General features: G+C 42.4%; 1 protein-coding gene across 1 annotated transcript in view; it reads left to right on the top strand.

The window, feature by feature from the left end:
• The first annotated feature begins 726 nt into the window (after positions 1-726).
• The window catches only part of TNFAIP8L3 (TNF alpha induced protein 8 like 3), a 57,777-nt gene continuing 40,815 nt past the window's right edge, over positions 727-17,688 (top strand). The window contains exon 1 of the mRNA XM_038420491.2: positions 727-1,006. Within this exon, the coding sequence (XP_038276419.1) occupies positions 775-1,006 (232 nt within the window). The 5' untranslated portion in view covers positions 727-774. The remainder of the gene's footprint in view (positions 1,007-17,688) is intronic.

Raw genomic sequence — 17,688 nt, 5'->3', positions numbered from 1 at the left:
CTGCCCCCTTATCGATGGCTTTCCCATGTCCGCTCATATGCCCAATGATGCCACTGTACTTACACATGCCAACATTAACTCTTTCATTGCTTAGTTTTTGAGTAGCTAGAATGGGTAGAGATTGTGAACTGGTAGCTCACAAAGGGCAGGAAATCCAGAGGGGAGACACAAATACAGGTAAAAGGGGAGAAAGGATGCTGGGGACGGGAGAGAAACAAAAAAGTAGAGAATCAGCAGCACATTTCCCCCACTGAATAATCCTGAACAGACGATACACAATGATCATTGATAAGCTCTTTGGGGCAGCAATAGCGTTTCTGTTCTGAGTTTGTACAGCACCTAGCAGAACATTGTCCGGTCCGTGAGGGGGGCTCCCAGGCGCAGAGTACTAACTGAATGGGTAGCTACTAAAGAGGCTCTATTTGCCCTTTGTGCAAAGCCCGCAGCTCCGCTGTGGGCGGAAGGGAGCAGGGAGGGAGCCCCAGACATACCCAGCAGCGCCAGGACCAAGCCCAGAAGAGCCAGGCAGGAGAGCCCCGGGCACCGCACCAGGGCCAACCAGCAGAAGCCCCAGAACCGAAAGCGAGCGGCCCCAGGGCCCTGGGTTATGAGGCGGGGCCGGGCCCAAGCTCCCTGCAGCGCCAGGCAAGCTCGGGACGCTGCGGAGCCGCGGCCGGTGATTAGATCAGCCCATGTAACAAGTTTAGGGAGAGCGCCGAGCCTCCTCCTCCCGCCCCCCGTGCGCCCCCGAGGGGCCCGCCTGCCTCGCAGCCAATGGCACGGAGCGAGGCGGCTGCATGTGGCGGCGCTGACCCAGGAGCGGAGCCGCCCGCGCTCCCTCGCTCACTCCGCTCTCCCCGGCTCCGGGCTGCTCTTCTCCGCGCGGCGGCGGCGGCGGCGGCGGGCCCAGGGCTGCACGCGGCGCCCCTCGGAGCTGCGGCGCGCGGCTGCACCATGGACTCGGACTCGGCGGAGCTGAGCGAAGGGGAGCTGCTCGCGCCTGCAGGTAGGGAGGGCGGCGGGACCCGCTGCGCTGCCTGGACCCGGCGCCAGCCCCGAGGGTCGAGCTAGGGGCGGGGGGGAGGGCTCCTGGCACTTTACACGGGTGTTTTACTGCCACTTCAAGGGCAGGACAGAGCTGCGGGGGACTCGGCGCAGGGATGGCGTTTGCAGAGGGAGGCGGGGGCCCTAGAGGTCCCTGTGTGTGCCGGGGGAGGTGGAGGGGTCCTGGACCAATCTCCTCCCTTGAGGAACTAAGCCAGCACCTGCCCCGTGCTGCCCACTGCAGCGCAAGAAGTTGCTCGCCGCCTGTGAGCCCGGGTGGAGGGTGGAACTATAGACACGTCCGGCTGGAAGGAGCCTCCAGAGGTCAAGTCCAGCCCCCTGCACGGAGGCAAGATCAAGTGAACTTAGATCATCCCTGGCAGATGGTTGTCCAACCTGCTCTTAAAAACCTCCAAGGATGGGAATTCCACAGTTGCCCTGGGAAGCCTAGGCACAGAGTTTAACTACTCTTAGAGTTAGAAAGTTTTCCCCCCATATCTCACCTAAATCTCCTTTCCTGCAGCTTAAGCAGATTACTTCTTTTCCTACTTTCAGTGGAGAACAATTGGTCACTGTCCTCTTTATAACAACCCTTAACATGGTTGAAGACTTGTCAGACTAAACATGCCCGTCATTTTTAACCTTTCCTCATAGTTTTCTAAAACTTCTATCAGTTTTGTTGTTGTCCTCTCTGGACTCCCTCCAATTTGCCCACATCTTGCCTCATTGGAATTGGACACAGTACTCCAGCTGAGGCCTGAGTGCTGACTACAGCCAGACAATTGCCTCCCATGCCTTACATACAATGCTCCTGTTAATACAACCCATACAAGCCCTTTTCACAACTACATCACATGGACAACTCCTGTTTGATTTGTGATTCACTATCACCCCGGATCCTTTTCAGCAGTACTAATACCTAGCCATTCTCCATTTTGTAGTTCCACATTTGATTTTCCTTTCTAAGTGAAATACTTTGCATTTGTCTTTATCCGTAAGTCCTCCCCTTGTGCAGCAGCAGTGGGTTAGCAGGATCCAACAGGTGATGAACTCTGCCAAAGACAAATGCATCCGATGAAGTGAGCTGTAGCTCACAAAAGCTTATGCTCAAATAAATTTGTTCGTCTCTAAGGTGCCACAAGTACTCCTTTTCCTTTTTAAAACAAAGAAGTCACTGTAGCTGCCCCTTGGACCTTTCCATTCCACTGCAACTTCAGGGACAGCAAAAGCAATAACTCCCCTTTTTGTCTAAAGAACTAAGACACTAGAATACAAGGCATTCAGCCAAATTCTGCTCCCTGTTACAGCCACTCAGTTGAAGTCAAACTGGTTCCTCTGGTGTAACAGTGTGGTTTGTCTTAGGGGGTTAAATTCTACCAGGGTGTGACACACTGAACGTAACAGAGCTTGTCTGGTGACAGATCTGGTCCATTATGCTTTATATTCAGGAGCTGCAGTTTTTTTTCCTTTTTATCCAGAACTACAAATATTTGACCAAATATTTGGAAGGGAAGACTTCCCCCCTCAAGCCCAGACATGCAAAATCCGTAGGCTTTTATTTTTAGAGTGTCTTAACTTGTAATTGTCACAAAAACATAAAACAGCTGCTTTCTGGTGGCTGGAGCTTGCATAGTTTTTAGGTAAGACTGAAAACCGCTGATGGAAAACACTTTCCTCTGCCTCCCCAACCAACCCACATCCCTAAGTAGTGAGCAAAATAAATGAGTAATCATTGATTTGTCCAGTAATTGAAGTGAATAAAGACAGTTCCCTGTAATGCTGGATTTTACATTACTTTACAGTAGTTCCTACAGTACAGTAGTAGTGCCAGCACATTGTTTTCCAATTTCAGTCCAAAGGGAAAAGTTGTACAATAGAAAGGTCCCCCACCCCTATACATATCTTCAGGTTTTAACTTCATACAATGTCTTGTTGGTAACCCTGACATCAACAAAGCTGTCTACTGTAGTGTCTCACAATGAAAGGCTTTCTTACATATGACAGCAGACATATGATTTCTTAATCTAGTCACTGGAAGGGCCTGATTCATGTGACTTACATTGGTGTAAATCAGGAGTGGCTCCTTTGAGTCAGTGTAGTTACACCAGCAAAACATATGTAAGCGAGATCAGATTCATACCCATATTTATTGTTGTCTGACTTATTTTGTGATTAGAGTAGACAGAGATGGAAAAGATCTATTAAGAAACATTGCAAAGCCTTCTCCTTTGAGAATGCCTTTCTACAGAAAGTGCCACTCACAATCCAAATGCCCCTTTTATTCCCAATCACCATTTCCCCTCCAAAAATAACCTAGCCCAAGCAGAGTTCCAATTCCTGTAAAGGGAAAAGTCCATTAGAGACTTCGCTATTGATTTTTCATGAAAAACACTCAGCTACTACAGTGATGGGTGACAGTATAGAACTCTAGGATAGACAGGTCCCCTCTGGGTGAAGTCTCCTAAACGTATAGGCTTGTTTCCTATAGATTATTTTTTACTTTTGGTCAGCCTAGTTTTACGATGAGGTAGATCTGCAAGTGATGTCCTGGTGAATATTTTATCATTTGTTTAATAGCTTATAAGGTAATAGAAAAACATCAGGCTGTCCAGCTCCCCATGCCTCCTGCATTAAGGGAGTGCCCTGTCATGTGTTTTATGTTCAGGCTGATATACCATTAAAATATAAAAGGAGTACAGGTGGCACCTTAGAGACAAACAAAATTATCTGAGGATAAGCTTTCGTGAGCTACAGCTCACTTCATTGGATGCATTCCGTGGAAAGTACAGTGGGGAGATTTATATACACAGAGAACATGAAACAATGGGTGTTATCATACACACTGTAAGGAGAGTGATCACTTAATTAATTCCAATTCAAACTGGATACAATTAATTTAGGCTTGAATAGAGACTAGGAGTGGATGGGTCATTACACAAAGTAAAACTATTTCCCCATGTTATTACCCCCCACCATTCCTCAGACATTCTTGTCAACTGCTGGAAATGGCCCACCTTGATTATCACTACTAAAGGTTTTCTCCTCCCTCCCCCCCCCCCCCCCCCCCCCCCCGCTGGTAATAGGTCATCTTAAGTGATCACTCTCCTTACACTGACTTTCCACCCCACCCCCCCCACTGTTCCTCTGATATTCTTGTTAACTGCTGGAATTAGCCTACCTTGCTTGTCACCATGAAAGGTTTTCCTCCTTCCCCCCCCTGCTGCTGGTGATGGCTTATCTTAAGTGATCACTCTCCTTACAGTGTGTATGATAAACCCATTGTTTCATGTTCTCTGTGGGTGTATATAAATCTCTCCTCTGTTTTTTCCACCAAATGCATCCGATGAAGTGAGCTGTAGCTCACGAAAGCTTATGTTCAAATAAATTTGTTAGTCTCTAAGGTGCCACAAGTACTCCTTTTCTTTTTGCAAATACAAACTAACACAGCTGCTACTCTGAAACCTGTCATTAAAATATATAATTTCTTCTCAATGATCACATCTTACTCACTGTTTTGAGTTACAAAGGAATGTCAGTATTAGAGACAAGCTGCTTTAAGACAGCTTCTACCAACAATTTGTGGAGATTAAGAGTTTATTTTTTTTAAAAAAAAATGGTTTAGAATTTGCCCTAAACACTTTTTCTCACAGCCTGTTAATTTCCAGCAGTTAATGCTGAGCAATATATTAAACCTCCCTTTCATCCATGCTGTCTTTCCTCCTTGTACAAAATCAAAAAAATCTGGTATCCCCGGTCATGCAGGGCAGCAGAATTAAACAGGTACTATGTAATTCTTCAAAAGAAAAGCACTACAATGCTCTCCCCACCCTCTGCCTAAAGGACTTGTTTTACTAGCTGTTCCTTATTTGTTTGGATCCACATATGCTCTGAGAAAGCACTGTGTGGTTGGATTTTTTTTTTTTTGGTCTTTTTCGCCTACTATTCCATATGTACAGTGCAGTATATGTGTATATGTGGGTGTTTGATAATCATACTGTCAGTCACTACCAAAGGCATAGAAATCTAGGGGTTCGCTTATTTCACAACCAGAGGAAAGGGAGGGTGGGGAGGAATTAGTCACTGCGGAACCCCGTGGCAGTTGCCTGAGGTATTCTGCATGCAGAGCGTAGTGGCAGAATGCCTCCAGGATAGCCAGGAGATGCACATTCAGGGCAAAATCCTGGTTCTGTTGAAGCCAATGGGAGTTTTGCCATTGCCTTCAGTGAGACTAGGATTTCACTCTCAGAAGCAGCACATACACTTTTTAGATGTTTAGCATGCACTCCCTTCAGCACCATTCCTAGTTGGTGTATAGGGCAGCAGGGCCCTGGCCACTCAAGGACACTTAGATTGTAATCACTTTGGGCAGGGTCTGTCTTTTTACTGTGTTTGTACAGCACAGGGGGTCCTGGTCTATTCCTAGGGCTCCTAGGTGCTTCTGCAATATAAATAGAAACCACCACCACCCCTTTAAGGATTGAAATACTCCAGCAGTGCTAGTCTACGTCTCCTACCCCTTGCATTCGGCGAGTGCAGACCCCAGCATTCTGGCAGCCCGCTGCCCAGGTACTGAAAGTATGCACTTTCGCTGGTCCAGCTGGAGTCTAATCTTTACATTCCAGGAGTCTTGTTTCCTTCAATAGCCAATTACAGCTGAGTCTACAAGAGGAGCAGAACTTTTTTCCATGTTTTTGAATATCACGGTGGTAACTTCACGTGTATTGTGTACACAAAAAGCTCCTTGAATGCAATAATGTGGGATAAATATTAGTTGTACTTGAAAAATCATCATCTCCATACTAGAATATCCAGCCATTCGAGACGTGGCATCCATTGCAGCCTCTGTCTCATCCATCCCTGCTTTGTACTCAAGCTAACTATTTTAAGATAAATATATTTTACTTTACAGGTTTCAGAGTAGCAGCCGTGTTAGTCTGTATTCGCAAAAAGAAAAGGAGTACCGGTGGCACCTTAGAGACTAACAAATTTATTAGAGCATAAGCTTTCGTGAGCTACAGCTCACTTCATCGGATGCATTAATGCATCCGATGAAGTGAGCTGTAGCTCACGAAAGTTTATGCTCTAATAAATTTGTTAGTCTCTAAGATATTTTACTTTAGTGTCTGGACAGACTTGTCCCCACACTAGAAGTACTAGATATGTTTTCATTCTTTTCAACACACACATTGTATAACCCAGTTTATTAAGGGGGGAAAAGTTACACATTTTGAATACATACCAAATTTCACAGTAGCACATACACTGTCCAGCATCATGATTTTTACTACAGACTAGCCATGCTTACTCCATAAAATGTGATCATCCTATGGAACCTTTCCCCATCCCCAGAATTGAACAAGTAATACTTAGAATATAACATAGTAACAGAATAAGAGTGACAGACATCTTGGGATTATTTTATAAAAAGTCATTTTCAGAAGCAGAATCAAGTTTTTTAACTTCATACTGAAAAGATGTTGAAGAAATGAGGACAAGTTACAAGTGAAGGCCCTGATCCTGCAAAGGCTTCATTTTAGGCATGTGTGTAGTCCCCTTGAAGTCAGTGGGCCTAATTTAAAATCTATGAAAACTAAGCCCCTGTGATAATCTGGTCCATTTTTCTGCAGAAAACAGGCCATAGAATTTCAAGTTGCCTGCAGTAGTCATGGTATGTCATTGGTGTCATGGAGTGAGTGACAGAAAGAGAGAAGGGCAGATCCTCATCTGCTAGCTATCTCAATTTACACCAGTCTTGTACCATATTGGTTTTAAAACGTATTACAAGCTCCTAGCTCAGAATACAGACTGCTACTTTTTTTTTATCTCAATTTACACCAGTTTTCTACCATATTGGTTTTAAAACATATTACAAGCTCATAGCTCAGAATACAGACTGCTACATTTTTTTTTTATATACAGAGAAGTACTGCATTTATATTCTGATCACATGAGGACAAAGGGCTAAATTACCTCTCTCTCTCCTGTAAGGCACTGTAAGGCCCCTTCTCCCCCATGAAAGTTTATTCTATCACAAGCCTATTCTGGAGCCCTTTTTAGACCAAACACTCTCAGTGATCAATGGGAATTTGGCCCAGGCACGACAGCAGCTAGGGCCCCATGTAGAGTTCTCAACTGGTGAATGGGTTTTATAGAATATTAACACTTCACAGTTTAGGATTTTGTATGCTGCCAGTGGCCAAAGCAAGTATAAACTGTGGACAAAATTCCTGGCCCTGTTGAAGTAAGAAGGAGTTCTGCTATTGACTTCAATGAATTAGGATTTTCCCCTATCACTTCAGGCACAAAAAGCTTAATGCATATTAAAAATTGATAAATTATCTAAACTCTACCATGGGAAATAAATATGCACTTAGTAAACAATATCAGATTTTAAAATGATTCATTAATATAAATAGGGCTCTAAAAACAGTCATTATTTATTTGGAGCTGACCAGTTATGTTATTTAAATCATTTACCATGTTATATGATCTGCATACACATTTGTGTGTGAGCAATACAAGTCTGTTTTGTATTTTATCTTGATAAGTACAGTCAAAAGCCATTCTAGATGGAGCCAAAATACTTTTGTAAACAGACTTATTTTAGATCTTAGAAGACAGGCCAGTCCTTGCTTACAGACAGCCCCCCAACCTGAATCAAATACTCACCAGCAACCACACATCACACCACCAAAACACTAACCCAGGAACCTATCCTTGCAACAAAGCCTGTTGCCAGCTGTGTCCACATATCTATTCAGGGGACACCATCATAGGGCCTAATCACATCAGCCACACTATCAGAGACTCGTTCACCTGCACATCTACCAGTATGATATATGCCATCATGTGCCAGCAATGCCCCTCTGCCACGTACATTGGCCAAACTGGACAGTCTCTATATAAAAGAATAAATGGACCCAAATCAGACATCAAGAATTATAACATTCAAAAACCAGTAGGAGAACACTTCAATCTCTCTGATCACTCGATTACATATCTAAAAGTGGCAAAAAAAAAAACAAAAAAACTTCAAAAACAGACTCCAATGAGAGACTGCTGAATTGGAATTAATTTGCAAACTGGACACCATTAACTTAGGCTTGAATAAAGACTGGGAGTGGATGTGTCATTACACAAAGTAAAACTATTTCCCCATGTTTATTTCCCCTCCCTACTGTTCCTCACACCTTCTTGTCAACTGCTGGAAATGGCCCACATTGATTATCACTACAAAAGGTTTTTTTTCTCTCCTGCTGGTATTAGCTCACCTGACCTGATCACTCTTGTTACAGTGTGTATGATAACACCCATTGTTTCATGTTCTCTGTGTATATAAATCTCCCCACTGTATTTTCCACTGCATGCATCCGATGAAGTGAGCTGTAGCTCACGAAAGCTTATGCTCAGATAAATTTGTTAGTCTCTAAGGTACCACAAGCACTCCTTTTCTTTTTGCAGACTTATTTAGAAACAGAAAAGTAGTGTTATAAATAGTAATGTTAAAATATCCTGGGGCAAAGTTCTTCGAGTCGGGAATTATGGAGGTTATGCAGTATTGAAACTGTATCTGCAATGTTTGCAACTACTTTTTGGAATGGCACAGTGATCATTTGTGGAATTTATGTGGACATAAAGGCTGTACTTTATCAGGGTGAAAACCTGGGATTTGTTTTTTATTTATATTTTAGCAAGTTTTTTTGCCTTTCTGTAACAGAGGTCTGAATCAGCAAACTGGGAAGCGTAATAGGGTCTAGTCAGGAAGAATCTGGCAAGACATTTACACAACAAATAAGCAGTATTCATAAACATTGGGAAAAGCAATTGACATGTTGCATAAAAGCCACTGTGCATTGCTTCAGGGCTACACTCACCAACAGTGTACCCAGATACTTGGATAATGGCAAAGGGCTCCGTTCACTCCTCAGCTGGAAGGCACAGAGAGGTTAGAAAAGTTGGATGAAAAGCGACAGAAGTATGGGGTAAAGTGGAGTTGATGCAACACAGTCCTGCCTTTCCCTGGAAACCTATAGAAGCCCCTCTGTGACCTAGGGTTGAGGACATAGTATAAGCAGGGGGAAGGCCAGGGAGCAGCTGTTTCTCATGCAGCTATTGGATCCTGGGACAAAACTGCCAGGAAACTGCAAAGGCTTCATTTTAAGCATGTGAGCAATCCCTTCCAAGTCAGGTGACCTACTTTTTGTAGATTTTAAAGCCATGGTGATAATCTAGTTCATCCTTGTGCATAACACAAGCCATAGAATTTCAAGTAGCATAGAGGGGATGGCCCTTCCTGGACATGGGTTAGAATCTGCAAGATGATGATCTATTTACCACATTAATCCTTGGAATCTACAGTGTTTGCAGGCCGCAATTCTTTCCCCCATCCAAGTGGCCACTACTTTCTATCCAGTGGGAATTCCAAGTTAAGTCATGGAGTTTGGTTGGTTTCCATGATGGAAGAGTCAGTCAGACCTCAAACGTGGTGTTACTTTACCTTAGCAATTGCTGCATCACATAACTGTTTGTTACTGTGCTGTAGTGTTGGTTCCTCAAACTGATGGTTTGCTTCCGTTTGGAATTTAAGGCTTAATTTTATGAACACTCAATAGAAAACAATGTACTATTCTCAGGCATTCTCATTGCAACTGCTGACAAATCAGAAGTGAATTCTCTTACCTCTACCTCTCTCACTGCTCTACTAACTGGCTTATCACACAATCTTGATTTTTCAGCCTCATTCTGCCTTGGTCTCCCATGCTGTGCATGGACAGTTGCTGTGCAACACAGATTATGTGCTATCAGTAATACTACCTCTCATAACTGATAATGAAGTCCTTCCTCACTGCACAGTCAGTGCGCTATTCTTCCTTCCTTTGCATCAAGAAGATTCGGGGAGCTGATTTCTATCATTTCCTTCCTGCGGCTGCACTTAAAGATTCAATGTGTTTCATGTAATAACACAAAACGCCATACAGGTGGACACAGTCTTCTCCACTTCCTTCATGTGTTGCATTGCAGCAAGCTGTTCAACCACCATTGTGTGACACTTCAGAGGTGAATGTTTATTTCACACAGGGTTATGTGAGATTTAGTTTTTGCGTGTATAACACGGAGCTCCTCTGTTGGAAGTTCCAGTAGAAGTGAAATTCACAGGGCTTCTGTTTTTTAGGGTTTATTAATTTCATTTGTCAGGGTTTAGTTTTAGCAATTTGAGTTTTATGTAGATGCCCAAAAACTCATAGTTTTATGGGTTTTTCTTTTTCTTTGTATATACTATTTGTTATGTATATTCATTACTCATTTCAGCAGTATATACTGTAATGAGTAATTTTTTTCTAATGTTCCCCAGTGTGCTTTAATGTAGTACTGTTTCTAACAGCACTATGTTAAAATGAACTAGGCAATCTTTAATGCACACCAACAGGTCTACACAGACCAATTAATACACAACACTTCAGAGTGCTTTAGAAGTCATATACCTGTTGTCCAGTTTGCTGTTCTGTGTAGACAAGCTGCTAGATCCAAGTAACCATTTCTGGTGTTTCCAGTGCTTATTGGATAAACACCAATTTAATTTGTTTTGTATTGGGGGTATTTTATAGGTTAAACCAAAAGTAAGAAGTTCTACTTCTATACCCTAATAATCTGCTAAATAAGGACACAAATAAAATCCTATGAAAGATTATTTATTTGATAGCTATCTTTCCTCTGTTTTGATTTGGCCAAGAAAACCTTGACATTTGCCTAAGGTTAAAGGAAGTAATGCAGAGTTACATTTTTCATTTTAACCCTGAATGTTTATATTTACATTTGTAACCCCTTGGGAGTTAAGTGCTTGACAAGCCCACTAGGCACCTATCTGCATCTAAAGGCACCTAAATATCTTTTAAAATATGGCCATTAGTTCTTGGACTAACTGCTGTTGATTAGGTTTTTCAGACTCCACCCCATCCTCCCCCAATAACTAGACCTTATCTCTGTCAAAAAATGCTCATGAGCTAGTATATCTAACCTACGTAAGATTATACACTTTGTCCATCTTTTCTCCCCTTAACATATACTTGTTTTTAAGAACATATTGATATATTAGTCATTACAGCTTAATTTCGGGTATCATCCTCTTAAGAAGGAATTTGGCATTATCAGGACAGACATGGATGAGATTTCTCTTACTGAACCACTAAAAGGAGATCAGTCTATTTATCCAAATGCAATTGCCACTAACATTCCTTTTCAGAGCACTAATCTTATAGAGATCACACTGAGTAGATGGAAAGCCAGGCACAAAACAGATTCATAAGATAGATGAATACCGGTACCCACCAAAATTCCAGGCTTCTGCCATTAATTTTTGGAGTAAGTAAGGTGTTTGAAGGTTGAGAGCAGCTCCAGCAGTCAGTTGTTGATCTGCTGGAATTCAGTTATCCTCCAGACCAGCGTACCTTCTGCTGTTCTCCAAGGAGGTTGGGGGAGAGATTAAGTTTCTTTTTAAACTATATAAAAATGTTAATTTCAGCAAGCTGTAAAAGAAAATTGCACTGATTTTGGTTTGTGCAAGTGGTTTAAAGTTCAATTATAAGAAGGGTGACTTCTCGGAAAGTAAAAGACCAGATTATGGCCTTAGGAACCAGTGTCACTTTAAGGTCGATACTGCAGATAATACCATAGCATGGCAGTATCTGGAGACATTCTGCCTGCAGTGAATATGGGCAGGTAGAATTCTACAAGACGGAAATATAAGGAGTGTCAACACCCATTAAAAAAAGAATAGCATGTGCTCCTCCTATCTTTGAGGATGCCAAAAGGGAGGGCAGGACCAGGGCCATGACTCTGCCCCTCCTCTTGGGTATCTAAGGCCACTGATGATGCTGAGTCCCTTGCACCTTGACCTCAGATTGTTGTAGCCAAAATTTTTACCTCCTTCCATTACTCAGCTGTGTAGGAGCAACTGGAAAGCTCCTTTGCTGTATTTCCACCTTTCATATTTCCAAAGTCCACCTTTCTCCATTACTAACACCAGGATCATCTCTCATCTTAATTATTTTAACTTTTCCCCTCTCTGGCCTCACTGCCTCTCACTCAAGGCTCATATCTTGCTACTGAAGCCATCTTCTCCTGGTGTTCTGTCCCTGTCACACCCTTCCTTCTGCAAATTCCCCCATTGACAAGCTCCTCATCTTTGTTTCTCAGGCCCTGCATAATTTCCCCCTTTCCCCCCATCTGTGTCATTTCCACACATACTTAATTATCCCTGCATTCTTCCCACTCCTCTCCTCTCTCCTTTGTTTCTCTCCTCCCATTCTTGGCATCATTCCTTCTGCTATTGAGACAGACAGTGGGTCTGTCAATAGTTTATATGTCATGACAGTAGAAAATTGTTAAGAGGAAAAAATCATATTCCCTTTGTAGTCAGCAGAGATAGAAATTGGGTGTTCTCAGCAGGTTGACACTATCTCACCCCATAATAAAGGGCAATGGACTTGGTTAGCAAGGGTGTGTAAAGAAGAGAGATCAAGAGGGATTTTGAAATTCTGAATGGGCAGACATGTAGGTGGGGGAACCTGCCAGAGAATGAGACAGACAGCACACCTAAGCAAACAGTCGTGTGGGGAAACACGAGCATAACCTAACCTTAATATGATAATGAATACGAAACGTTTGGACCTCAGCAGCAGATCAGGTGAGGGAGATACATGTATCTGGCTCTGGACCCAGCATCATGAGACTGTCAGACTGACCAAGAGAGGTCAGAGAAGGGAATTGCTGTCCAGCTATGTAAATGTTCCTTTCTCAGTAGAGAGGCTAAGGGATGTCTGCCTCTCCGGGCTTTGGCAGAGTATTCATATGAATTACATTATGAAGACAGTCTGAGTAACAGTCTCTTTCCATTTTTAGAGAATCTTTTAAAGAGTTTGTTTTGTGGCATTTCACACAGACTGGCCCCAAAGAGAGCAAAGTTCTTCAACCTCTGAGGAGAAGGCGCAAAGGCAAGAGATATCTGGAGCCAATCCTTACTTGGTCTCTGGCCAAAGCGCATGGACAAGGATAGCCTCTTCCAGTGAAGTGTCTTGCAGAGGTATAGCACATGCACACCTACGAGGAGACACATAGGGACCCAAAAGGAAGAGAATGTGAGTTGGTGGAGGTGTGAGCAAAAGTGAGTAGCAACCTTTGCTCTGTTCTCATCCAAGAGTTCACTCCCCTCCACTTCCGATACCATCTTAAACCCACTTTTTCAGGAAATCCTTCCTCCTCCTCATTGCGGTCTTGAGTGATTTGGTCTTGCCTGAATGAGATAAATTTGGATTCACAGAATGTACAGAATACATGTTCCCTGAGGTTCCATGTAAATTTACATCACTTTATACTGTAAGTAGTTAATGATGGTTGCTCTTATGTGGAATGCAGTTTGAGTGCTTTGCACAGCTCACTTAGGCTCAAATTCCCTTAGCACAATCCTAGAGGGGTACAAGTGATTTGTAGCAGCTGGATTTCTGTTAATACCATCATTCCATTTCCATATTTTATCATAAATAAATGGAGTTAGATTTTCTTGCGATTACCATAAATCAACAGTGAGGTGGTGGAAAGGCACAACAAAAATACCTTGGCCATCTGCACCCTGAAATACAGAAGCATCACTTGACCTGCAGAATAACCGTACGAGGCAACCACAACTGTACAAGGTTTATCGATTATACTCCAGCATACACTGGGGCCTGAGACAGCATTTCTATAAATATGGTTACATTTTCCTGTAGCCACATTTGATGGAAATCCATATGAGATATGTTCCATTATAATAAACTGGTAATTGTGGGATAGTTTATTTTTCATACTTCTGAGAAAGAGAGGGAAGAGGTAGTTATGCTTCTTACTAGTGAAAATAATTTAGATGCTTATTTAGATCATCCCTGGCAACAATGCAAGCAAATTCTCTGCTATACTGAGAATATGGTTATATAAAAAGAGATTAAAAAGTTGCTTGAGAATAAAACCCTTAGACACTAAACTAGCTTTTATAGCAATATTTTGTCCAGTTAATCAAGTGTTTTTTATAATCTTTACAAGCAGCTTTGATTATGAAGTTGAATGTTACAGGCTTCCAGTCTAATGCAGAGTGAATATTTTAAAAATGGTATTAAAGTCTATAAGCATAGTCATTCCAGGAAAGAAGTTTATTTTATAAGAGCACATATAACCATGTAACTGTTCACATAACAAAGAGACAACAGTTTACAGAATACAAGCTATTAGCTTTTTGGTTCTTGTACGTAATTCCATTAACAGCTGTTTCTCATTACCTTTAATGGGAGACACGTATGCACACCAACAGAACAGATCTTTTAAATCATTTTACACATTTCAAACAAATCTGAAAGACTAAAATTGCTGGGACAGATTCTGTCCTGTATCTCTTGAGAGGCATAGCTGTGGGACAAAGGGAAAGGCGACTCCAAGTCAACTTTGTGCCACCTGGATTCTGGGCTGCTGTCAGGGCCAGAACAGCCCAGAATTTGAGCAATCCTCCAGCCTGCCTCCCCACAACTGTCTATGGACAGCACCACAGCCCAGAAACCCTGCAGCTTAGGGGCAGAATGGGTTACATATAGCAGCCCGATGCTGCTTCTGTGCTAGGGGAATTCCCCCTAGCCCTTTGCAGCTCCTTTCCAGCTCTTGAAGCTGCATATATGGACTGGGGTGGGAGTCAGAATAGGTGCCACTGGCTTTACTAACATGTTTTCAGTATTTATAAGTTAATGTGAAATTCACTTAGACACACACATGCATACACACCTGTTCCATGCAAAAAAACAAAGCTAATGTTAATACAGCTTTCACTTTGAAATTCAGATCTCAAAAAGGTAAAAAGCAAGATTTTGCAATGTTAAAACTGAGAAGTCACACCTGCAGAAAGTCAGGAATTCTAGAGCTGAGTCTGAAAGTTTCTTCCCCTGCCTCCTTCTGCTTATGTCATAATGTACAGAATAAAAAGAAATCGCATTATGTGAGAACATTCTCCTGCGCACAAAAGGGAGTTAGACACCATGCGCTACATTGGATACAAAACTGATCTAACTGGTTCAGGGAGGACCACCCAGAGAAATTATGATCTGCCTCTACAGTGCCACAGATTGTACACCACTTACCTATTCCTGCTGCCAGTGTAGCACTGGAAAAGTTGACAGCTGCATTGTAGCTAGAAGTGAGCCGCCTAGCCCATGTAGACAGGCTTGCACTAGCTTGGCTCGAATTCCCATGCTAAAAATAGCTGTGTGGCTGTTGTGACACCATTGTAGGTTTGGATTAGCCACTCAGGGGGTAAAGTGGGTACACGCCTCTGCTGATACACTAATATCCACACTGCTATTTTTAGGACACTAGCTCAAGTTGAGCTTATAAAAGCCTGTCTACCTGGGCTGGAGGGCTTGCTTCCAGCTACAATGTAGACATAGCCACGTTGTGAAGTGGCAACTTTCTGATATTCCAAGAGGCAAACATTGGATTAAAGAGGTGCACAGATCTCAGTTACAATATCAAAGGGATGAACAGTAGGTTGACCAAACTGTACATTTGGAAAACTGTACATTAGGAAAGTAGACAGATCCTCTTTAAAGCCCAGAGTTAATATAAATACTTAATCGTTGGTATGGGACTGGGAGATAGGGAAATCTTGCAAAAGTTTGCTTAATGATGCACAATTGAGTGTCTCTGATAATGGTCCCTTCTGACTTTAACAGTCTATGAGACAGTCAGGAGAGCTGAGTTCTAATCCCACCACTGCCACTTACCTGCTATATAACCTTGAGCAATTCATTTAAACTCTGTTTCCCCTCCCACCTTTTGTCTGCCTTGTCTATTTAGATTTTAAGCTCTTTGGGGGCAGGAACTGCCCCTCCCTTTGTGTTTTTACAGTGCCTAGTACAAGGGGTCCCAATCACAGTTATTATACAAATAAATAGAAAGTAAAACTAATGCAATGCATTGGGAGAATGATAGTAATTGTAAAATTCATTAATACAGTTACCATAATATATCAATCATGAAAATTTCACAATAGCCAAAAGCCAAGAAGCAATTTCATATCTGACACTTGCTCTTAAACACCAAGGATATATATGCTTTCTGTGCTGCGTGGAGTAAGGGAAGTAAGAGCAATAAATTGCTCAAAGGAGATTGCTGTATGGAAGCTAATTAATTTTAACCACACTTGACATCTTAAAACAAATGATTAGATAATTCTTTGACAAGCCATGCCAAAGCAAAGGAATGCTACAAGTAATGATAGGAAATTCCTATTTTCCCTTTTAAAAAAGCAGCTCAAGAGAAATCAGCAACATATTTCCATCCTTCTGTTTGCTTCTGATTCAGATTGTCTAGCTATGTGGCAGAAAGCATGTTTGGAATAAAAATAGAATCCACAAATTGAAACCGTAGGTTTTTTTAAACACACAGTTCTTGTACTGAACTAGAAAGAGAAGCCCTTTCACTGAAGGAGAAGTTACCAGAACAAAATGTTTGCCACTGTTAGCATGTTCATGACCATTAGCATGTTTTCTACTGTAGTGGGATCTTCCAGGTTTACTCCCTGCAAATTAGGGATGGGCTTCAATAGTAAAGATCAAGTCCAGATCTGAACTCTGCAAAATTAAGCGATTGGAATTGGAGGCAGGGTTTTGGTTTGGGCCCATCTCTACTGTTGGTTTGTTGTGTACTCTGCAGCTCAAGATTTTAAGAATCTAACATAGCTGAGTTAAACAGCCTGGAAGCCAGCAGGTCAACTCACCAGCCAGTGTATCTAAAACCACTCCCAACAGCATGCATATTTCAGTCCCTTTTTTTCAGGGCTTGAGTTTTAATTCTCCCAAATGGATAAAATAGTTTAATATAAATTCTGTGAACCATGTGCCATCCCCTGGCCCAGGGTCTTCTGCTGGAGTATCTACTCCTTGCAGGTCTCACTCCCCAAAACCCTCTGCCTGGAAGTTAAGGAGAGTCTTTCTGCCTCCTTTTGTTAAGGTTTTCCTCCAGCAACTGCATTTTTATCCTACAGCAGGGTCGGCAACCTTTCAGAAGTGGTGTGCCGAGTCTTCATTTATGCACTCTAATTTAAGGTTTCACGTGCCAGTAATACATTTTAATGTTTTTAGAAGGTCTCTTTCTATAAGTCTATAATATATAACTAAATTATTGTTGTATGTAAAGTAAATAAGGCTTTTAAAATGTTCAAGAAGCTTCACTTAAAATTAAATTAAAATGCAGAGCCCCCCGGACCGGTGGCCAGGATCTGGACAGTGTGAGTGCCACTGAAAATCATGCTGCCTTTGGCACGCGTGCCATAGGTTGCCTGCCTCTGTCCTACAGGATTGTGCTCACAAGCCAAACCTCAGGCTGCCCTTTATACCCAGACAGGTCTAGTTCTAAGTCACCCAGCCTCCATCAGCTGATCCCAGGATTTACTCCCTTCACCTAGAGAACTGGGCTGAGCCTGACACAAGGTGCATCTGAGCCACATCCCCATTAGAGAGAGAGCTCGGGGTGTACATAACCCTTCATTAACAGAGCTGAAACAACAACGTTTGGCCTGTAGCAACACAGGAGTAGAATTCCTGGCCATACAGCCTTTTCAGTGCATATGCT

This window comes from Dermochelys coriacea, chromosome 10 (assembly GCF_009764565.3).
Source record: "Dermochelys coriacea isolate rDerCor1 chromosome 10, rDerCor1.pri.v4, whole genome shotgun sequence".
In the NCBI taxonomy this organism is placed as follows: Eukaryota; Metazoa; Chordata; order Testudines; family Dermochelyidae; genus Dermochelys; species Dermochelys coriacea.
Note: the sequence above shows the minus strand (reverse complement) of the source record. Positions and strands in the feature narration are given on the sequence as shown.